The 23,434-nt window shown below is 43.4% G+C and overlaps 1 protein-coding gene across 1 annotated transcript in view; it reads left to right on the top strand.

Moving 5' to 3' along the window:
* Positions 1 to 3,787: 3,787 nt before the first annotated feature.
* LOC128048722 (antigen WC1.1-like) overlaps positions 3,788 to 23,434 on the top strand; it is a 63,121-nt gene continuing 43,474 nt past the window's right edge. The window contains 7 exon segments of the mRNA XM_052641148.1: positions 3,788 to 3,860; positions 8,773 to 9,093; positions 16,292 to 16,600; positions 16,694 to 17,011; positions 20,689 to 20,781; positions 20,858 to 21,172; positions 22,366 to 22,680. Coding sequence (XP_052497108.1) covers positions 3,788 to 3,860; positions 8,773 to 9,093; positions 16,292 to 16,600; positions 16,694 to 17,011; positions 20,689 to 20,781; positions 20,858 to 21,172; positions 22,366 to 22,680 — 1,744 coding nt within the window.

The following is a 23,434-nucleotide window of genomic DNA, read 5'->3' as shown; positions in this document are numbered from 1 at the left end:
ATGGTGATTTGGGCATAATAATGCTACATATTGTATTGCTTTACAATCCATGAGATGAAATAAACAGTCTAAGTTAAAGAACAGGATTCCTCCTGGTCTTTACTTCTGCACTTCTAATTCAATACAGAAGCTGTTAAACTAAATTTTTTTAATAACAGAATTTCTTCCTGTCACAGTTGTGTGTGGTTTGAACTGAAAATATGCCAAAAGATAAGTATATAAACATCTGGACCACATGGCCATATCTGATTAAGACCAGAACAGGAGGCTTCATGGTGTTCACCTGTCAGTGTGCTGAGGTCTGTCTTCTTTATCTTCAGATATTCAAAGATGCAGCATTTATACATGTTTAGAACTGGCTCTCTCAGCACTGCTCTTGGAATGGGGCTAGCCTGGTTTCTGGTATTGCAGCTGACTGCATTCATTGCAGAGAAGTGTGGATGCGAACCATGCCTAGCTCATGCCATCCAGTCATATTGAAGTAGCTTTACAAGTGACACAACCTGCACTGTGCTGTTGAGTCCTCACACCGAGTTAGATTATATCTCACGAGATTTCTTTTGATTGAAATGATTTGTGCAAAATACCTGGCTGACATTCATTCACTCAGGTATATAATAGACATCATTTTGGATTTTTAATTAGCAGGCATTGGGGATAAGGAGATGAATTAGACACAGAACCTTTATCAAGTCCATTTATAAAGTAAAATTAGCAAGTAAACAACTTAATTCATGAAGTTCACAGTTGGTAAGGTCGAGGTTCATGAGCAGTGGAACCTCTCTCTGGGGCACAGAGAGAAGGGGCGATGTGTGGAAGACTCACAACTCTGGCCCCAATCACCGTCACAGCATGTGTCCTGGGAGAGTTCTGACAGCTCCAGTCAAGGCTGCAGGTAACAGAATTGAATTCCTGTTCTAGAGTCCTGGGATTCCTGGGATGGGATGGAGAGAGGGGCCCTAATATTGCTTCTCCACCAAGACGAGGTACTACTGTTGACTTGGTGGTTATATCTCTTACTAATGCCAACTCATTTAATTCTAACCAAAACTCTGTCATCTGTACACAAGTATAACTCTCCTTTTACTGACAAAACCACTATACAGAGAGTGTAAGGACCCTGTTCAAGGTCACACACATGGTATGTGGCTGAGCTCTGAGTCAGGCCGGGGCAGACTGGTTCCTGAGCCTGTTCTCCTGAAGCCTGAGGTTCACATGGACACAGCTAGGTTAGTGTCCTCCCTAAAGCTTTCCTCCTTCAAATCTTGGATGAGATTAGACACTGAGATATCCTTATGTGTCAGAGAAGATGAACCTTCATCAGAGGGTGAGTTGATCCCTGCTGACCCTGCATCCCCAGCTCTGGAGTAGAGGGTGCTGCCTGAGCACAGCCTGCCAGCGCTGGCTTAGCCCCTCCTTCCAGCCCACTCCATCCTTATAGCAGGGTATGGAGTCCCTAACAGTATGTTACCTGCGAGGTCTCCATCCTGAGGTGAGCCCATGTGTACCTGGTTCACTAAGTGCGTCCCTGTGTCATCCTGTGGGAGGAATGACTGGACTCCAGGAAGCGCATCCTGTATCTAGGTGTCTGTCTGGTGGTTTCTGGTGATGCTGTGGAGTGGAGTCCATAACTGGGTAAAGAGTGGTGACTCTGGGCCCCAGGGGGAGTAGAGCATCGACTCTAGTGACGGAGCAGGTCCTGCTCCTACTCCAGCGCCTGAGTTTATGTTCTGGTTCTGACATTTATAGTCAGTGATTATCACTCCTGTGTTGAGCATCCAGAAGGAGATGGGGTTCATGCACAGATGGGGGCTTGGAAGTCAGAGGAACACAGGACAAGGAAGTGTTATAAAATAACAGGTTAATATCACCATATTTAGAGGGAGAAAAGCATGTGTTCAATGGACTTTTCTCCCTTTTTGTTTACCTGAGTCTCAAGTAGGAAGGATGGGTATGGCAGGACAGAGAAGCTGTGTCTGCTGACCGGGATGAGGGGTCCTTCCAGTGGGGGATGTGACAGGCCTGTGGACTGGTCCACAGCTTCCCTCCGTGTTGGCTTCATGAGACCTTCAGGTGTGGGTGGGGAAGGGTGTGAGGCCGTGTTGGGGCTCTGGTGGGCACTCTGGGCATGTGTGTCACAGTTGGGTCCTTCCCAAGTTTGTGCTGAAATGATGAGAGTCAGGGTGAGGGGGCCTCAGGGTGGGTTTGTGTGGACCACAAGGTGCACCATGAGAGTCTTTAGCCTGAGGGAGTATGAGGACTGAGGCAGTATGTTAGTGACCTTCAATTTCGATGGGGGTGCTCTGTCTTGCATCATTACTGCCCTTCTCAGTCTCTATACTCATCCCTGGGCTGCTTTTTGGAGAGCATCTGGGAGCTTCTCTGATCAGTGGGACACGGCAAGGCAGCAGTGGCCACACTGGACATCAGCCCCTTCTGCTTGGCTCTGTGCCTTCAACCCACCTGGGCTTCCATTCTTGCCGCCACCTTCCCTCTTGAGCTCAGAACGAATGAACCCTCTTCTCTTTTCTGCTTCATTTGCCTCTTCTTTGCCCCTTGCCTGCAGCCACTGTGCAGCAGAATACTTTCTATTTATCCTTCTGTCTGGGGGCAGTTCCCTTAAATAATATTTTGCATCTTCTTTAGTTATGGCTTATAACACAGGTGGGTTCTGAATCCTATCAAACCAAACTCTCAATATCCAAAGGGGGAAATCGTGAAGTTTAGAAAATGTTAATCTTTCTAAGCTACATGTTTTCTTCTAGAGATCCCCACCCCTATTTTGGAGGGCCAGGGTTGAATGATGACTACTCCTTTCTCTTTGTTTCCTGTAACAGCAATCTCTTTCTCTCCTGAAGCTTCATTTGTTGACTAGGTGAAAGGGGTATTTCACATAATAGGAAATGCAATAAAGGGAAAGGGATTTAGCCTGTGTGAAAATCCCTTATAGGGCTTCCCCATGGTTCAGCAATAAAGAACCTGCCTGTCAATGCAGGAGACACAGGAGACATGGGTTTGATCTGGGTCGAGAGGAACCCCTCAAGAAGGAAATGGCAACCCACTCTAGTATTCTTGCTTGGGAAAGCCTACGGACAGAGGAGCCTTGTGGGTTACAGCCCAGGGGTCACAAAGAGTAGGACACAACTGAGCAGAAATACACCTTCTCCAGGACCCAGTCTCCAGATCATTCTGAGAAGAGAAGAAAGACCTGCAGTCTCAGTCCCTCAACTTAATGGTTTCCACCTCACCTTCTCCATGGTCACCTGTGAATTTCTGCAATCCTTATCTTCATTTTCTGCTGGTCCAATAAATATTCTTGTATTTCAAACCTTCTTGTAGTACTCTGCTTCCAGCCTGAGGTCAGTACTGGGAAGATCAGTGTTTGATTCCACTAGAGTTATTCCCAGCGGGCCAATCGATTCTACAACTTGACTCTGCAAAATCTCACAGTCCTTGGGGATCGGCCAGGGTGATCAGAGGAAAGAAAGGTTTTCTACTCCAGCCCTGATTATGGGGCCCTGCTCTCAGGACCACGGAAGCAGGAGGTCAAAGGACTGTGTTGCTCATATAAGGAGACTTTGAAGATTCAGAAGCTCATTGGTGTTTGAGCTTCAGAAAGGGGCAGATGCAGCCTCCGATAGTGCCTGAAATGGTGAGAGGTGTCGCTATTGGCTCTCAGGAGGGAGGGTGTAAGGGGTGGTCTATATAGACCCCGGTCGACACCCTGACGCCTCCTCACAGGCTGATCCTGCAGCTGGGACTGTGACCTTGAGGACGTGGGGTCAGGATGGCTCTGGGCAGACGCCTCTCCCTGCAGGGACTCTGTGTCCTCCTCCTCGGCACCGTGGTGGGTGGTCAAGGTAAGAGCTGGCCCTCTGTCCCGGGTCCACAGCAGGGTGGTGGATGCCTTGAGGAAGGGAAAGGTGTATGGAGTTGTGGAGCCTCAGTCTTGGTGTTTTTGACCAAAAAGTAGCCACGCTGACTGTGAACACTGGTCCGTCTCCTGTTCGGGGTCCACTGGTCATAGCGGCAGATTTTACAGAGCAGTGGGGTTTTGTCTGGACTGAGCTGGGTCAGCCTGAGTCCCCTCCACTGTCTCCCTTGTTCTCAGGGAGCTTCTAGGAGTCCCAGTGGCTCCCAGTGTGTGGAAGGTCCAGCGACTGACCCCAGCGGGGACTCTGGGCTGTTCCCACACACTCCACGTGCCTGGTGTGTGAGCACTGCCCCTGGGTCCCCGTGTTTCCTGTGTGTGTGCTCCTGTAGGCTCTGTGCTTGTGTGTGTGTGTGTGTATGTATGCAGGTGAGAAGTGTGTGAGGGTGTGTGTTGTGAGGGTATGAGGAGTGTGTGTGTGTGAGGGTGTGAAGAGTGTGTGTGTGTGTGTGTGTGTGGAGTATGTGAGGCGTATGTGAAGGTGAGTGAGGGTGTGTGAGGAGTGTTTGAGTAGCGTGGGAGATTGTGTGTGTTTGTGTGAGAATATGTGTGTGTATGTGGGAGTGTGTGAGGCTGTGTGTGTAAGGGGGATGGAGCCTGTCTCTGTGAGAGGAACGGGGCTGCTGAGCATGGACTGCGTCTGCTGGTCTGTGAAGCACTTGGGTGTCCACAGGGCTGGGTGTCACGGCCACTCCTTGTAACTGGATCAGAGATAATCGTGCCCCTGCCCGCCTCTCTCTGGCTCCTCATCCCCATCCCCCAGGCTTCCCTCTGCTTGTTGACGTGTCTGCCCAGCACTGGGCTCTGTGAGAGGCTCTGCCTGCTGGCCTCGCCTGTTCCCACCAGGTGTCATTAGGGAGCAGAGAAGCCCGCGTTCAGGAGAGGGGACCTCTTGTCTGTAGAGATCAGTTGATGCACAGCCTCAGGTGTATAAGTTCCCGAGTCCCTGCCCCGGTCCCCATGACTCATTTCCTGATGTGCTGGGGGCCTGGGATGGTCCTTTCCCCTCCCAGGATCTGCTGTGACTCTGTAGGGAGCCCTTTCTCCGTGCCCTCTCCTGTCCCTCCCTGGAGCTGCTTTCCCTGAGTGAGGGTGGAGTATGTTACCAATCCTTCTTCACGGTCTGCAGGGTTTCTTTGGACAAATCCGCTCATCTCCTTATGGGAGTCCTCTTGGGTGACAGAACTTTTTTCTTCTCTTTAGACTTAGAATTCTCTCATTGTCTTTGCTTTTGGACAGTTTACTCTGTGCGTCTTGGGAAGGTTGTTTTGAATAGAAAATTTGGGGTGACTTATTAGCTCTTGAACCTAGATGTCCAGATTTACCCTCAGGTTTGGGAAATTCTCAGTCTATCTTTCTTTCTGTGCTAGGTCTCCTTGCTGCCCGCGGGCTTTCTGTAGCTGCGGTGAGCAGGGGCTGCTCCTCGCTGCAGTGCACAGGCTTCTCACTGCAGGGGCTTCTCTTGGTGCAGAGCACAGGCTCTGGGTGCACAGGGTTCAGCAGCTGGGGCACGCTGGCATAGCTGCTCTGCGGCATGTGGAGTCTTCCTGGACCAGGGATTGAACCCATGTCCCCTGTATTGGGGCGGGGGGTGGGGAAGTAGTATTCTTATCTACTTCACCACCGGGAAAGTCCTCAGCCATTATTTCTTTTCTCCTTCACGTCTCCTGTGACTACATTCAATACATTGTTTCTCTTTATGGTGTACATAATTCCAATGCTTTTTATATTCTTTTCATTCTCTTTTCGTTCCTCTAATTGGATACTTTCAACTGATCTTTCTGCTAACTTACTGGTTCTTTTTTATTTTTTTTTCTTTTCCTTGGTCAAGTTGTTGTTGAATCTCTGTACTGAATTCTTCAGTTTACTCATTGTATTGTGTTCATGCTAAATCGCCTCTGTCATGTGTGACTGTTTGTGACTCCATGGACTGTAACCCACCAGGGTTCTCTGTCCATGAGATTCACCAGGCAAGAATACTGGAGTGGGTTGCTATGTATTCCTCCAGGGGATCTTTCAGACCGAGGGATCAAACCCGAGTCTCTTACATCTCCTGTTCTGGCAGACGGGTTCTTTACCACTTGTGTCACCTGGAAAGCCCATTCATTTATTATTCAGCTTCAAAATATCTGGTTAGTTCTTTTTTTTTTTTTTAAAGTATATGTCTTTATTGCTCTTATTTTATTTGTATTATTTTCCTGTTATCAATGAATATTTGAATTTTCTTGTAACTCTCTGAGCATCTTTTGAAGTATTATTTTGAATTCTCTGTCAGGCAATTCTTGGATCTCCATTAATTTGAGCTGGTTACAAGAGGTTTACTGTATTCCTCTGGTGGGATTTTGTTTCCCGGATTCTTCTTGATGTCTTATTCTCTTGTAGATGTCTGCACATTTAAAAAAGCTGTCACCTCTGCCAGACTCCATGTCCTGATTTCAGTAGAGAAAGCCTTTCACTTCTGGGTAGTGGCACACTGGAATGTCCTGCAGGGTGCCAAGTGCAGAGGCATAAGGTGGCACTGGGTCTGGGAGGGCATGAGGCTGTTTGGCTCAAGCTGCTGACATTCACAGCATTGACAACTGTGTGGTGTTTGGCAAGTGTTGCAGGGGGTCTGCGTTGCTGGAATGGTAGTTAGTGTTCTCAGCAGTGCCTCCGGTTCCAGAGCCTAGGGATCATGGCCAGCAGTGCTGGTGGCCAGAGCCAATGGTGTGCACACACTTGGCTTTGGGGGCCTGTTGCAGGTGCCTCTGTGGGGGAGATGATGGTTGCAGGTGCTCAGGTTGTGGGAAGGCCTAGGAAGGCAGCAAAGACTGAGACCAACACTGGCTCATTGCTCAAACTCATGTCCATTGAGTTGGTGGTGTTGTCTAACATCTCATCCTGTGCTTCCTTTCTCTTTGTCCTTCAGTCTTTCCCAGCATCAGGGTCTTTTCCAATGAGTCAGCTCTTTGCATCAGGTGGCCAAAGTATTGGAGCTTCAGCCTCAGCATCCGTCCTTTCAATCAATATTCAGGGTTGATTCCCTTTAGGATTGACTGGTTTTATCTCCTTTCTGTCCAAAGAACTCTCAAGAGTCTTCTCAAGCACCACAGTTTGAAAGCATCGATTCGTCAGGGCTCAGCCTTATTTACTGCCCAACTCTCACATCCATACAGGCCTACTGGGAACCATCATCCGTGCTGGTTCTTAATTCTTTCAGGGGTAAAATCTGCTGCCTCTGTCTGCAGAGCAGGTCACTGTGAACTGTGATTTCTCCTGCCATGTGGTTGCTATTGGTCTTTGCTCTTCTTTCTTATGTCTAGCCAGCTCTATAAGACTGGCTCAGCTTTGCAGGTCTACGTGAAGAGAACCTGAAGCAGGACTTTCATATGGTGCCCCTAAAGGCTAGGGACACTGGTTACTCAGCCTGCTCTTACTCTCCTGGTGAGAGGAACTCTCCTGGCACCCTTGACACTGAGTGATTCTGGTTTGGAGGATGTAATGATGCCTCCAAAATGATAGTATCTTGGCGTGGTCAAACTTCTTAGGGTACTCCAGATCTTTCTGGAGCTGTTTTTGCTACTGATCGCTGTCTAAGTTTGGTCTTTTTTAAGAGGATGGGGGCTGCTGTCTCCTACAGCAGCATTTTGGTAATGGGACATTTGAGGTCTTTATTCTTTGAGAGAATGGTTTTGAGTATAGAATTTGAGATTGAATTTTATTTTTTTCTTTCAGTGAATCTAAGGCTTCAGTCTACTCTACCCTGACATCTCTTTTTGTTCTTGGGGTTTTAGATGTTAGTATAGATGTTTCTCAATTTTATATACCCAGTCTTTATCTTAGTACTTTTCTTTCTGTCAATTTTCTGCTGTCATTTTCCATTTTAGTAAAAGTAAGCTAGGTATGGTGTAGTGAAAAAACAAGACGTGTCCTTATATAACATGTTCTGTTCACTTTGGCAGGACTTCTGCTATCGTAATTCTTCAAGCGCTCAGGTTGTTGAATTCTCCACCATTGTGTTATGCTCCCACTGCAATACAAGGCTGCAGTATTTGCTGTGGTAGAAAAATATACTGGCTCTTAAATGTTTCCATGTGGAAGTGACATCATTTGTTCTGCCACTTTGTTGAATGAGCCAGATCACATGGTTACGCTTAACTTCAAATAAGCAAGGAAGTATTACTATTTCCACATGCTCACAAAAAGAGAATTTTAAATGTTGCTGAACACTAGTAATGTCTCCATCTATAATGTTCCTACAAATGAACTCCTTTTTAACACAGAAACCAGAGTTGTCTGAAAACCTAATCGCTAAAGTGACATCTGATCACTTTTGTCAAATTCCATTTGTTAGATGCATATTACTAGGTACATTCGAGTGTGGATTACACAAGGACATGAACACCAGGCAGCTGGAATAATTGGGACACTTCAGAGCCTGTTACCCCAGCCCTCTGTTCCTGAGCTGGATGAGATGCTCCCTATGGACAGGGAAGGAGAGGGAGGATTCCTCCCTGGATCCTGGGCCACGAGCAGTAACTGAGACAGAGAAGCTGGGCCCTAGTAGCCTTGGGCACGTCTACAGGGAGGGCAGCGTCCAGAGTCTCTGAAGGCCTGTCCTCAGTGGTGTCCCTGGAACTGGATCGTGAGAAATACCTGGTGCTTCCCTTGCTGGTCCAGATTCAGTGATGGCACATTGGGAGCTTTGAGTTGGCCATGGTGGCAATGTTTATACCACAGAGGTCAAGAAATACTATATCCCATGCACTCTTTCACTCCTCAGAGAACTTATATTTTAAATATTATATCACTGCAAGCCTCCTAAAATCTCTCCTGTGTCCTGTGTCTGTTCTCTCTTGCAGCTCTGGAGCTGAGGTTGAAGGATGGAGCACACCGCTGTGAGGGGAGAGTGGAAGTGAAACACCAGGGAGAATGGGGCACAGTGGGTGATTACCGCTGGAGATTGGAGGATGCATCTGTAGTGTGCAGACAGCTGGGGTGTGGAGCTGCCATTGGTTTTCCTGGAAGGGCTCCTTTTGGGCCAGGACTTGGCCCCATTTGGCTTTTGTATACTTCATGTGAAGGGACAGAGTCAACTGTCAGTGACTGTAGGCATTCTGATATTAAAGACTATCGTAATGATAGCTATACCCATGACCGGGATGCTGGAGTAGTCTGCTCAGGTAAGTCCTGTCTGATCTGGGAAGGGATCTCTAGCAGGAAAAGCCTCTGTCTTATCACCAGAATGACTCGAGATTATGGATTATAGCCTTTAGAACATGCTTGGGTGAAGGGTCTGTGTGATGCGTCACAGAAGGTAGAGAAGTCAGGTCAAAAGTTTCATACAGATACAGCTGCTGTGTTTGACCTCCGTGACATAGTCTCATCATGGTAATTGTTCTCTTTTCTTGGACATAACGGTCAGTACAGTGTGGCTACATGGTTGGGGGGGTTGGTCACAGGAGTGTTGTAGGCAACAGAGAGTCACACACTCCATCAGGTTGGTATGTGGAGGAGATGACAATAGAATAGGCTCAACCAGGCAATGGTGACCCCAAATGGCATGTGAAGACCCGTGGATAAGTGACTATACCCAGGGTCAGGGTGCAGTTACACAAGGAAAAGGTGTGAGGGGATTTCACTGGTGTATTTAAATGTCTCTAGGTCAGAGTCAGAGGAAGCCAGAAGTGGGACTCATGGCAGGGAACAGTCTCATCACCCTGGTGCACCTGATTAACTGAGTGGGGAGCTCACATCACATTTGCAGAGATGTTGAGGGAGCAGGAAAATGCAGTCTTGAAGTTTACATCACAGCGGCTGAAGTGCATCACGTATAAGAGGCAGTGAAGCTCAGAGGACCTGAAGCGACTCCTATGAAGTGCTCAGTGCTGTCTATGTGTTTGATCTGTGCCAAGGTGGATGCAGGAAAGACAGCAGTGAAACTAGGGTGTGAGTGGGTGGTCACAGTATTTGGCAGAGGCTTCTAGGTGTTATCATAATTGTGGATTGGATGTCCAGGATATTAATCCCATCAGAGCAGCTGGACTGGAGGAAGATATTGTCAGTTATCACAGTGAGTTCCCTGAAGTAGGAAGCTGGTCTTAGGCAAGAATCACCCCGTCTGATGTGACAGTGGGACAAGGGAGCCCTGAGGACATCTGCAGTAGGTCCTTAGCAGCCACAGCCAATCAGCTCTTGGGTGTTTATGTTGAGGAAGATCATTGGAAAAGTGATCTTTTCTAATCTCACCTTCAGCAGATCTTTGATGATTGTAGTTGAAGCCCTGAAGAAAACAATTCTTCTCCTTTTTAAAAGGTACTTTATTGAGGTATGACTGACATACAAAACTCCTTAATATGCATGCATTTGTGAAACCATTACAGCACTTATGTCATAAACCTATTCATCTCTTCAAAAAGTTTTCTTCCATTCTCTTTAACATTCTTATTAAAAATAATTATTGTCAAGGTGCTTGTAAATTTTAGTTAGAAACTTTTGCTTTAAGCAAACCTGTTTTCTGGCATCTCAAGTAACCTTCTTCATTGCCACAATGTCCTAATCATGGTTCTAACTGCAGATAAATTTGTGGAAACACTAGAGGTGTCTCTACCATATTTTGATTAATCAGCATCTGAATGAAAATGGAGTGTGTGATGTTTGAACTTTCCGTGAAATTAGAACTCCCAATGTTATTGTCCTAAGAAGATTGATGTCTTGATATTAATTCCAGTTAAGATACACTTAACAGTAGAGAAGTGGGGAGTGCTCTGATATTTAAACCCTGATTGTGGTTTGTACTCCCTGACTACCATTGCTCTAACTTAGGCTCTCACATTTTTATGAATGGTTCCAGGTTCCTTCTATTTCTCTTTTTGTCATTAGTTTCCTCCCCTTGGTCTGTCTTTTCTGTATTTTCAGACATGTTTTAATGATGTGAGGTTAAGTTAAAGTGATGGTGATTTAGTAGAGTTAAGATTAGAATAGCTTGTCTTTTCATTACCTTAATCAAAATCGAACTCTTGGAGTTTCTTCTGCTTAATCTTAGGAGTCAGGTATGGAAGAGAAATTTCAGCCTCAGTAGTGAATTGTTGGAAGTGAGGTGCTGTGTTTAGGAGAAATCTAGAGTAGAAACAATGACCAGAGAAAAATGTAGAGAAGCTTGTTTGAAATAAGGAGGAGATTTCAATGAGGGGCTAAACAAATTGAGAAGGACTGTGGTGCAAGTGTGCTAAGTTGCTTGTCGTGTCCTACTCTTTGTGACACCATGGACCCTAGCCCACCAAGCTCCTCTGTCCATGGGATTCTCCAGGCAAGAATACTGGAGTGGGTTGCCATTCCCTTCTGCAGGGGATCGTCCTCACCCAGGGATCAAACCTGGGTCTCCCGCATTGCAGGCAGAGTCATGATTATCTTCTGAGCCACCAGGGATTACAGTACTGAAGTGCAGAAGGGGGAGGGGATGAAGATGCAAGGATTGCAGGAGAGGAGGGTTGGAAAGATGCAGGTCAGCTTGTACATTCACCACAGCCTCTGTGTCACACTTCCTTCCTGCCCTCATTCTCTCCCTCCCTCTCTTCTTTTATCCTGTTGTGAGAGTCATTTCTGAGCTCTGTGGAAGTGCTAGCATTGGAGGTTGCAGTTTTCTTAGAGGAAAGTTTTTATAATATGGATTCTGTTTATTTAACAAATATAAGTTTACTCATATTTCTCTCTTTTTTTGTATCAGATTTTGGTGAGTTGTGTTTCATAAGTAATGTGTTTTCAAAGACTAGGCCCACTTTACAAAAAAATTTTCAAATTAGAATAACACTGGTTCATCTCTCTTATTTTTAGATGTTGGGAAGATCTATAATGACATTCCTCCTTTTGTTACTGGTGGTGTTAGTTTGTGTTCCCTCTTTTCTCTTAATTGGTTTTGCTAGAAGATTATCCGTGTTAACGTTCTTTTTAAGAGAACCACTAATGGACCCTATTAATTTTTTTGATTTGTATTTTTCTACTTAATTGATTTTTGTACTTAGTTTTCACTCCTCTTTTTCAGTTATGATTTTCCCTCGTAGCTCAGTTGGTGAACAGTCTGCCTGCGATGCAGGAGACCCCTGTTTGATTCCTGGGTCAGGAAGATCCCCTGGAGAAGGGAATGGCTGCCCACTCCAGTATTCTGGCCTGGAGAATTCCATGGATTGTATAGATCATGGGGTCACAAAGAGTCAGACACGACTGAGCGACTTTCACTTTCCAGTTATGATTGTTGTTGCTTTTGTAGATTCTTGAGTCTTGGATCATTTTCTTCTGTTTCTATTTTTATTCTAATGTAGGCATCAAGGAAGCATCAAGGTTCTAAATTTTCTTTTAAGCATCACTTTATTTTTAAGCCACCCGTTTTGCTAGTATATAATTTCTTTTGTATTTTATTACCATCAAATGTTTCTTTTTCTCTGAATGTATTCTTTGTCTTATAGTCTGACTTTGTATGATATTAATATAGATACTGTATACAGCCTTCTCTGATTTGTGTTTGCATAGTATATAATTTTTTACCTTTTTACTGTGTTTCTGTGTTTATATTCAGACACATATATATTTATAGACAGTATATTGTTACATCTTATTTTATCTGGTCTGATCATCTTGGTTTTTTTTTGGAGTACTTACATTATTTACATTTAATGTAATTATTGATATAATTGGGTTTAAGTGTACTTGCCTGCTATTTGTTATATCTTTGTTCCTATTTTAATCTTTGAGTATATTATTTAATCTTAAAACTCTATTTGCTTATTAATTGTATCAGATTTTTAGGTGATAATAAATAATGTAGAATTATTTATTTTTTAAAATATAAATTTATGTATTTTAAAATAATTTTTATTTAGTTTTGGCTGTGCTGGTTCTTCATTGCTGCATAGGTTTTTCTCTAGTTGCAGAGATCAGAGGCTCCTCTCTAGTTGCAGGCATGAGGTTCTCATTGCGGCGGCCTCTCTTGCTGTGGAGCACAGGCTCCATGGTGCTCAAGCTTCAGTAGTCGTGGCCCCTGGGCTCTAGGGCACAGGCTCACTAGTTGTGGTGCACGGGCTTAGTTGCTCCGTGGTATGTGGGATTTTCCTAGACCTGGGATCAAAACCGCATCTCCTGCACTGGCAGATGGATTGTTCACCACTGAACCACTGGGGAAGCCCATGCTGAATTACTAATCTTTAATTACATTCCACCTTGAAATGACGTTACATCACAACATGCAAAGTCAGTCACTGTAGTTTTCTTCCACTTTGGTCATTGGTGCTATCACTGTCACACATTCTACTTATTAATTTATTATGAATCTTATAGTTTGTTGCTAATATTTTTGCCTTAAATCTTCTAACAGAGAATCAACATTTAGCAGAGACTCTATACCTTTGAGTGGATCCCTGTTTTCATCTGCTGTCATCTCCCTTTAGCTTGAAGAACTTTCTTGAGGCAGTTTTGTGTAGTTGTGTCTCATGGCCTCCAATTATATCATTTTTTCATTTACTTGAAGTCAACTTAATTTTCATTCAGTTTTGAAAAGTATTTTTATAGGTGATTCAATTCTAGAGTAACAAGCGCCCAACCCCAATACTTTAAATATGTTTTTACATTGTCATCTGACTTTCACTGCCTCCAGCAAAAAGTCAGTAAATAATACTTATCCTTTTGTTCTGCTGTATATAATGTGTCAAATTTCCCTGGCCGCTCTTAAGATATTTTTGTTTGTTTGTCTGCCACTGAATTTCAGTATTTACATTGTCATGTTTTTTGAGATGATTTCATTACCTTGTTCAGGGTTTGTTTAGCTTTTTGAATCAGTGGATTTATAGTTTTCAATAAATTTGCAAAAAATTTCATTTATCTTTTCTTAATATTTTTCTGCACAGCCCTTATTTTGAATCTCCAAATACACATATTTTAATTGTTTTTATATTATCCTACATGCCACTGTGTTTCCATTCATATTTCTCTGCCTTTTTACTCTCTTTGGTTCAGTTTTGATAGTCTCTATTGTTGTGTTTTACCTCCCAATTTTTTTATTCTACAATGTCTAGTCTCTTGTGTAATTAATCCAAATAATTGTTCATTCCAATACTATATTTTGTCAGTTTTAGAAGTCTCATTTGTTTATTTTTCCTAGTTTTCCTCTCTGTTTATTTTTATTCATTAAGCATATTGATATTAGTGGTTTAAAGATCTCTTCAGCCAATTCAGTCATTTGAATTGTAATTTTTGAAGGTGATTGGAATGATTATTTAAAAAAAATGTGTTATGGTTTACATTTTTCCCCTTTGGAAATTCTAATAATGTTTTGGTTGGATGTTGGGCATCACTAACATCCTTTACCAGTCCTTTACCAGTAAGAAATTTAGAAATAAATAATGAGAACACATCTAAAAATCAGGGTATTGTACTTGATGAATCAAGTAAAGGTTTTTCATTGGGTTATTTTCATTCTGTTCAAAATGTGTTCCTCTGATGACCAAATGATGAACTTTTATTTTGGTTTCTCTCCTTTATTTTTATTTTTATTTATTTATTTATTTTATTTTATTTTATTTATTTTATTTTTTTATTTTTTTAATTTTAAAATCTTTAATTCTTACATGTGTTCCCAAACATGAACCCCCCTCCCACCTCCCTTCCCATAACATCTCCTTTAGTTTTAAAACTTCCTTGATCCCACCTTGCCTGCCATATGCCCCACCTACACCCTACTTCTACAGCAGTAGCTATCCTTTCTGATTTTCTTTTCCATTCATCTGTGTCTTTTAAAATTGTGTTTGCTTGTCTGAAGTGGGAGAAATGAAAAAGGATAGCAGCTTAAGTAGTAGACAGGAGGAGCAGAGGGTGATGTAATATGCTAACAACCTATTCAACAAGTATTTCCCAGAAATATTTACTGGGAAATAAATTTTGTCTGTATTGAGGCTTTTTCAACTTGGAACTCTCCAAATTATGGCTTGTTTGCTCACTTCCTCTTCCTTCTCCTCCTTCTTCCTCCTTTTAGAATTGTAAAACATTCAACATGCCATCTTCTTTTAGAATTGTAAAACATCCATGAAAGAAATTAAAGACATTATTATCAATGGAAAGTCATTCTGTGCTTCTGTCCTGGAAGAAGTAATATTGTTAAAATGCCCGTACTTGTCAAAGTGATCTACAGATTTAATGCAATTCCTATCTAAATCCCAATGGCATTCTTAATAGAAACAGAGAAAACAATCTTAGGAGTGTGTGGTTTAATTTTTATATATTCATGAATTTCCTGTTTCCTTATCACTAATGAGTTTCAGTTCCATTCCATTATGGTCATGAAAGAAACTTCGAATTATTTTAATATTTTTGAACTTGTTAAGACTTATTTGTAACCTAGCCTGGAGAATATTCCATGTGTGCTTGAGAAGAATGCATATTTTCCTGTGGTTAGAAGTAGTACAATGATAGTATTAAAATCAATTAGCATTTTCTATGAGTCCTGTTTCAGAAGAAAAACCTTTAATAGGAGATGATCTGGAAACTCAGCTGTATGGTAAGCTCCCACTGAGAACACACACTCTACCAGATTCTTTGATAAATCCTAGGATTTCCAGAGAGATGGCTGGGTCTCTCTATGACTCTCTGAGTTTTCTTAACTCATCTTCTTTCCCACTGAGGTCACTGAATGAATTCATGGAATTTTTGCCATTGAGAAGACAAGATGTCATAAACATGAACTATTGATAGCGTCTATATTTCTTCTCTGGAGCCATCGCCCATCTACAGGTTGGCATCCCCTCATGGATCCAGCCTCAAGACTTTCCCTCACCTAAGTCGCTTGAAGACTAGTTCCTGGGAGAGAAAATTGATCAGAATATTAGCCCCACAAGTACCAGGAAAGCTTTCTAAGCTTGTCTGGATGCTAGGTCTCTAATCTCATAGCCCATGTCCCTCTGGGTGAGTTCTCTTCTGCATATTTCTACTTTCAAGTGCCTGCATATTACACATTATCCTTGGATTTGTAGGTTCTAGGCTGCTAAATGAGAAATTCACTTCTTCAACCAATGCTAAGAGATGTGTTTCCAGTATTCAGCCATTCCAATGATCTGAATTGGGCTCTGTAGTTTCTAGGCTCCTAGACCAAGGAATTCAGATTTTTAACCAGTCTCAAGGTTCTTGGGATTCTGCCATTCTAAACTGACCTTGTAATCCTCCTGGATTTCTCTTTAGAAACCTGCTGATGAAAATTCAATTATGACACTAACTGTCAAAAACTCTCTTCATGCTCCACTCCTAAAAAGAAAAAACTTTCACTCCACTGCCTGTGACGTGCGGTTTCCAGTTGCCAAGTCAGTACCATGAACACTCACTGGTGTTGTTGTTTCCTCTTAGGATTTGTGCGTCTGGCTGGAGGGGATGGACCCTGCTCAGGGAGAGTAGAAGTGTATTCTGGAGAAGCTTGGATCCCAGTGTCTGATGGGAACTTCACACTCCCCACTGCCCAGGTCATCTGTGCAGAGCTGGGGTGTGGCAAGGCTGTGTCTGTCCTGAGACATGAGCTCTTCAGAGAGTCCAGTGCCCGGGTCTGGGCTGAAGAGTTCAGGTGTGAGGGGGAGGAGCCTGAGCTGCGGGTCTGCCCCAGAGTGCCCTGTCCAGGGGGCACTTGTCACCACAGTGGAGCTGCTCAGGTTGTCTGTTCAGGTGAGATGCAGGTCAGGCCTTTCACCTCTGTGAACACCCTGCTCAGGTGAGAAAGTCATGTGATTTTGCTGAAACTCTGTCTTCTTCTACCAGCATACTCAGAAGTCCGGCTCATGACAAACGGCTCCTCTCAATGTGAGGGGCAGGTGGAGATGAACATTTCTGGACAATGGAGAGCACTCTGTGCCTCCCACTGGAGTCTGGCTAACGCCAATGTTGTCTGTCATCAGCTCGGCTGTGGAGTTGCCATCTCCACCCCCAGAGGACCATACTTGGTGGAAGGAGGTGATCAGATCCTAACAGCCCGATTTCACTGCTCAGGGGCAGAGTCCTTCCTGTGGAGTTGTCCTGTGACTGCCCTGGGTGGTCCTGACTGTTCCCATGGCAACACGGCCTCTGTGACCTGCTCAGGTAAGAGAGAGGGAAGGGCTACTGGTACTCAGGATGCTCCTGGAGTGAAATGTCCCCAAGAGCAGAGAGGGAGGGAAAACGGACTTCAAAGTCAGATATTTTGTGGTGAAATGTGGATCTTCTCATTGTTCCTTCATTTTTCAGGCCAGGGCAAGAAGTGTGAGGGGGAATAATATATTTTTAAGCAACACTGTTGCTCACATGTAATCATAGAAAACAATGTAGGAGCAGTAAGTACAGACCTCAGTATGAAGCCCAGCCCAGAGCAGCAAGGAGAGTGTCCCAGCACCACAGTCACTGTCGTCCCCTCTCCTCAACAGGGAAAAGCACTTACCGAACTTCTACTGACGTAGAGAGTTTTATCAATGTTTGAACTTTCTATAAAATGATGCAGTATGTTGCAACTTTTGTATCTAATTTCTTAGACTCAAAATTATGTTTGGGATTCACTCATGATGTTGTATATTGTAGCACTTTATTTAGTTTTATTTCTGTAGAGTATGCCTTTGAATGATCACGTCCATGTACTGATCAATTCTACTGACAGTATAAATCTGAGTTGTTTCCAGTTCTTGACTATTACAAATATGATACTACAACTTACATTGACAATGTCTTTGGATGCAAATATGTGTTACTTACTTTCCATGTTTAATCCTTGGTCTTTTATTTTCTTTTTCTTAATCAAATGGTGTCCCTTGATGAACTCATTTCTTAATCTTATGGAAACATAACTTGCTAACTTTTCCCTGTACATTTAATGCTTCTTATAGCTTTTAACAAAGAATTTTTTCCTACTCCAAGATCATAAAAACATTCTCCATGAGTGTCTTATGGAAATTGTATTATTTTTCTCTTGGATATAATTGTGCATTCCTTCTGGGATTGATATTGGTGTAAGATAAGGTCAGGTTTCATATGGACATCCAACTGACTGAATCTTTTTCTGAAAAGACTCTTTCCCCCACTTCAGTGCCGCCTTCGTCATAAGCAGAAGGGCAATTATGTCTGTCCTTTTTAAGACTCTCTATTCTGTTCCATGTTATCATTTGTCTATCCTTGCACCAATACTGCATTTTCTTAATTATAACTTTGTTGTTGTTGTTGTTCAATCGCTAAGTCATGTCTGACTCTTTGTGACCCCATGAACTACAGCTCACCAGCCTTCTGTGTCCTTCACTATCTCCCAGATTTTCAAACTTTGTAGTAAGTCTTAATAATTTTAATTTACAAAAGTTACTTTATATTAACTCTTCTAACTTTGTTGCTTTTCTTACCAACTGTGATGGTGATTCTTGGTTGCTTGTATTTTGTATGAATTTAGAAATCAGCTTGTCATTTTCACCAAAAGAAAAGCTTAAGGGTATTTTCATTCAAATTAGATTTAAAAATTTGAGAGGAGACAAAGAAATTTCAGGGTGGTTGACACTGACAATGTTGAGTTTTCAAAATCATTGACATAATACATCCCTCCATTCAGTTAGATCTTGAATTTTTCTCAGAGATTTTGCCCATCTTCTACTAGGACTTCTCCTAGGTATTTTATTTTTGATATTATGAGCATTTTTGTGAAAGTGTCCTGGCAATGAATTCTCTTTGAGTTGTTTTCATCTTTTAATTTTTAAAATTTTGATGTCATTTGAGACATTAAAATGTTGAGAAAGTAATATAAAAATTCCCTTATGACCTTTACTTGGGTTTCTAAACATCAATATCAATATTTCGCTTTAATCTCTGTGTGTGTGTGAGTTTCCTTCTTGATTCCCCTTCTGCCCCATTTTTTCCTGAATATGTAAAATATTTCTGAATTAAGTTGAAGAAATGATGTTCCTTTACCCTTAGAACACTTCTGGGAATTTCCTTACAGAACCAGAGTTCAGTCAAGTCTTTAAATGACTTCAGCTCCAGGTGACAGCTAATTGCAGCACTGAAAGACCCGAGTGAAAGCCTGCCAGACTGAGTCTTTTTCTGATTAGTGACTCAAAATATAAGCAAAATGAAGTATATATTCTTTTCCTTCAGCTAAAAGTTTTGTCTTTTCATATTGATCAAATTGCTAACATCCGTTGAATCACAGAAAAAACAAGAGAGTTCCAGAAAAACATTGACTTCTGCTTTATTGACTATGCCAAACCTTTGACTGTGTGGATCATAACAAACTGTGGAAAATTCTTAAAGAGATGGGAATACCAGACCACCTGACCTGCCTCTTGAGAAATCTGTATGCAGATCAAGAAGCAATAGTTAGAACTGGACTTGGAAAAACAGTCTGGTTCCAAATAGGGAAAGGAGTATGTCAAGGCTGTATGTTGTCAGTCTGCTTGTTTAACTTATATGCAGAGTACATCATGTGAACTTCTGGGCTGGATGAAGCGTGAGCTGGCATCAAGATTTCCGGGAAAAATATCAATAACCTCAGATATGCTGATGACACCACCTTTATGGAAGAAAGCAAAGAGGACCTGAAGAGCCTCTTGATGAAAGTGAAAGAGTAGAGTGAAAAAGCTGACTTAAAACTCAACGTTCAAAAACAAAGATCAAGGCATTCAGTCCCATCACTTCATGGCAAATAAATGGGGAAACAATGGAAACAGTGACAGACTTTATCTTCTTGGGCTCCAAAATCACTGTAGATGGTGACTGCAGCCATGAAATTAAAAGACATCTGCTCCTTGGAAGAAAAGCTATGACAAACCTAGACAGCACATTAAAAAGCAGAGACATTACTTTCCTGACAAATGTCCATTTAGTCAAATCTATGGCTTTTCCAATAGTCATGTATGGATGTAAGAGTTGGACCATAAAGAAGGCTGAGTGCTGAAGAATTGATGCTTTTGAACTGTGGTGTTGGAGAAGACTGTTCAGAGTCCCCTGGACAGCAAGGAGACCCAACCAGTGGATCCTGTTGGAAATCAGTAATGAATATTCATTGGAAGGACTGATTCTGAAGCTGAAGCTCCAATACTTTGGCCACCTGATGAGAACTGACTCGGAAAAGACCCTGATGCTGTAAGATTGAGGGTGGGAGAAGAAAGGGATGACAGAGGATGAGATGGTTGGATGGCATCACCGACTTGAGGGAGATGAGTTTGAGCAAGCTCTGGGAATCGGTGATGGACAGGGAAGCCTGGTGAGCTGCAGTAAATGGACACAAAGAGTTGGACCTGACTGGGCGACTGAACTGAACTGAGCTAAATTTTGGGGGAAAATCTTCTATACAACAATGTAACCGGAACTCAGACTTCAGGGAGATCCAACCAGTCCATCCTAAAGGGGATCAGTCCTGGGTGTTCATTGGAAGGACTGATGAAGCTGAAACTCCAATACTTTGGTCTGCTGATGCAAAGAGCTGACTCATTTGAAAAGACCCTGATGCTAGGAATGATTGAGGGCAGGAGAAGAAGGGGAGGACAGAGGATGAGATGGTTGGATGGTATCAGTGACTCGATGGACATTGGTTTGGGTGGCCTCACGGAGTTGGTGATGACAGGGAGGCCTTGCGTGCTGCGGTTCATTGGGTCCCAAAGAGTCAGACACGACTGAGCACCAGAACTGAAGTAAACTGAACACAGCTTTCATCTTAGGCTCCATCACTAGGTCATTATTAATTCAGTTTTAACTAATTCAGTTTCCTGTTCTTCAACCCTTCCAGACTTCTGATCATTGTTGTTTTTCAGGAAACCAGACCCAGGTGCTGCCCCAGTGCAACGACTCGCTGTCTGAACCAGCAGGCTCTGTGGCCTCAGAGGAGAGCGCCCCCTACTGCTCAGGTGAGGGTCCCACAGGACAGAAGACCCTTCTCATTCCCCAGGTCACCGCCCCATTGTCCCATTTCTCTCTCCTCAGACAGCAGGCAGCTCCGCCTGGTGGACGGGGGAGGTCCCTGCGCCGGGAGAGTGGAGATCCTTGACGAGGGCTCCTGGGGCACCATCTGTGATGACGGCTGGGACCTGGACGATGCCCGCGTGGTGTGCAGGCAGCTGGGCTGTGGAGACGCCCTCAATGCCACGGGGTCTGCTCACTTCGGGGCAGGATCAGGGCCCATCTGGCTGGACGATCTGAACTGCACAGGAAAGGAGTCCCACGTGTGGAGATGCCCTTTCCGAGGCTGGGGGCGGCACGACTGCGGACACAAGCAGGACGCGGGGGTCATCTGCTCAGGTCTGCGCTGCACACTGTCCACAGGCTGGGGAAGGGTAGGGCCCTGGAGGACGGGGGTCTGAGCCCTGAGGGAGAGATGCTGAAAGGACCAGAGATGGAGGCTTCCTCCCATGAAGCCTGTCTTTCCAGCAGACATAAAAGGAGGTGCTTTCACTTCCTCTTGCAGCAGCTGAGGATCTGGTTCTTTCTTCTCAGCAGTGTTTCCTGGCAGAACCGTTTTTTTTTTACAGGTTTTCTTGAAAGCAGGGCTCTCTCTACAGTTACATGCAAAAAATTTAAACCCACGGTATTAGTTTCCATTTGCTTCAGTAACAGTCTACCAATTAGTGGTTTAAGACAACATATATTTATTTCCTTAAACTTCTGTAGCTTAGATGTCCAGCAGGGATCTCACTGGGCCTGGATCAAGGCTTCAGCAGGGCTGCATCACTTCTGCGGCTCTGGGGAGAATCTATTTCTTGTCTTTTCAATCTTCTAGATAAAAAAAAAAAAGTCACACAGTCGTGTCTGACTCTTTGGGATCCCATGGACTGTATCCTAATCTGCCCCTCTGTCCATGGAATTCTCAAGCTTCTAGAAACCGCCTACATCCCTTGGTTCACAGCCCCCTTCATCCATTATCAGGCCAGCAATGCTGCAGGCCTCCAGATATTATCCAGAGTCACATCTCTCTCTCGTGTTTAAGGATAGTGCATCTAAAGATGTGCTTAGACTGGGCTCACATTGTTAATACAATATTCTAGCTTAATCTCACCATCTCAAGGGCCTTATCTTAATCACATCTGTAAATCCCTTTTGTCAGGTGTTGTAACATATTCACAGGTTGCAGAGATTTGGATGTGGACATTTTGGGGTTAATTCGTTTGCCTATCTCCCGAATATCCACATCACATCCCTTAACATACTCTTCAAAGATTTTGTTAGGAAGCAGAATTCAGCTGCCCCTCCCTGACTGGCGCCCACAGTTTGGTCTTCCTCTCAGTTCATATCCACTACACCATTGTGGCAGAAATAGAAGGACAGATACAAATGGACAAAATCAGTTAAAAGGAAGGTGATGTCAATCTTGTCATCTAGTGGGTATCTCTTGAGCAAGGTCAGAGATGAATGTTTACCATTTCCAGAAGAAAGGAAAACCTAGAACATCCAACAAAGTTTTTACTGTGTCCTGTCTCCTCCCTTTTCAATCTTAGAGTTCCTGGCCCTCAGGATGGTGAGCGAGGACCAGCAGTGTGCTGGGTGGCTGGAAGTTTTCTACAATGGGACCTGGGGCAGTGTCTGCCGCAGCCCCATGGAAGACATCACTGTGTCCGTGATCTGCAGACAGCTTGGCTGTGGGGACAGTGGAACCCTCAACTCTTCTGTTGGTCTCAGGGAAGGTTCTAGACCCCAGTGGGTGGATGGAATCCGGTGTCAGAAAACTGACACCTTTCTCTGGCAGTGTCCTTCCGACCCTTGGAATTACACTTCATGCTCTCCAAAGGAGGAAGCCTATATCTCGTGTGCAGGTGACTTACTGTCTGTTTCTGTGTGTCTGTCCCAACCCTGTAGGATGCAGTGAGATTTGGTGTTTTAAAATCTAAGTGATGAGTTTAATTTGGGTCCACAAAATGACATTAAGTGAAAATGTTAGTTTCTCAGTCATGTCCGAATCTTTGTGTCTGCATGGACTATAGTCTGCCAGGCTCCTCTGTCCATGGAATTCTCCAGGCAAGAATACTGGAATGGGTTTCCATTCCCTTCTCCAGGGGATCATCCTAACCTAGGTATCGCAATTGAGTGTCCCACACTGCAGTCAGATTCTTTACCGTCTGAGCCACCAGAGAAGCCTGTATCAGGTAAGGATGGAACTAAGTTTATCCACATATTCCAATCTTACTTGTTAAAATATTTAATTGAGATGGAATTCTTGTAACATTACATTAGTTCTAAGTGTAAAACATAGTGTTTATATTTTTGTACATCACCACACATACAGTAATATCCATCACCACATGTAGTTACAATTTTTTTTCTTATGATCCCACAGGTAAGAATTTGCATACTGCAACTAAGACCCAGCACAACCAAATAAATAATTAATTTTAAAAGAGAGTATTATTCTCTTCATAGTCTTGACATAAGAACATGTATCATTTTTTTAAAAATCCACATTAGGGCTTCCCTGGCAGCTAAGCTGGTAAAGAATCTGCCTACAATGCAGGAGACTCTGGTTTGATTCCTGGGTCGGGAAGATCCACTGGAGAAGGGATAGGCTACTCA

This window comes from Budorcas taxicolor, chromosome 5 (genome assembly GCF_023091745.1).
Source record: "Budorcas taxicolor isolate Tak-1 chromosome 5, Takin1.1, whole genome shotgun sequence".
NCBI classification, from domain to species: Eukaryota; Metazoa; Chordata; class Mammalia; order Artiodactyla; family Bovidae; genus Budorcas; species Budorcas taxicolor.
The sequence above is the reverse complement of the archived record's forward strand: the minus strand, read 5'-3'. Positions and strand labels throughout refer to the sequence as shown.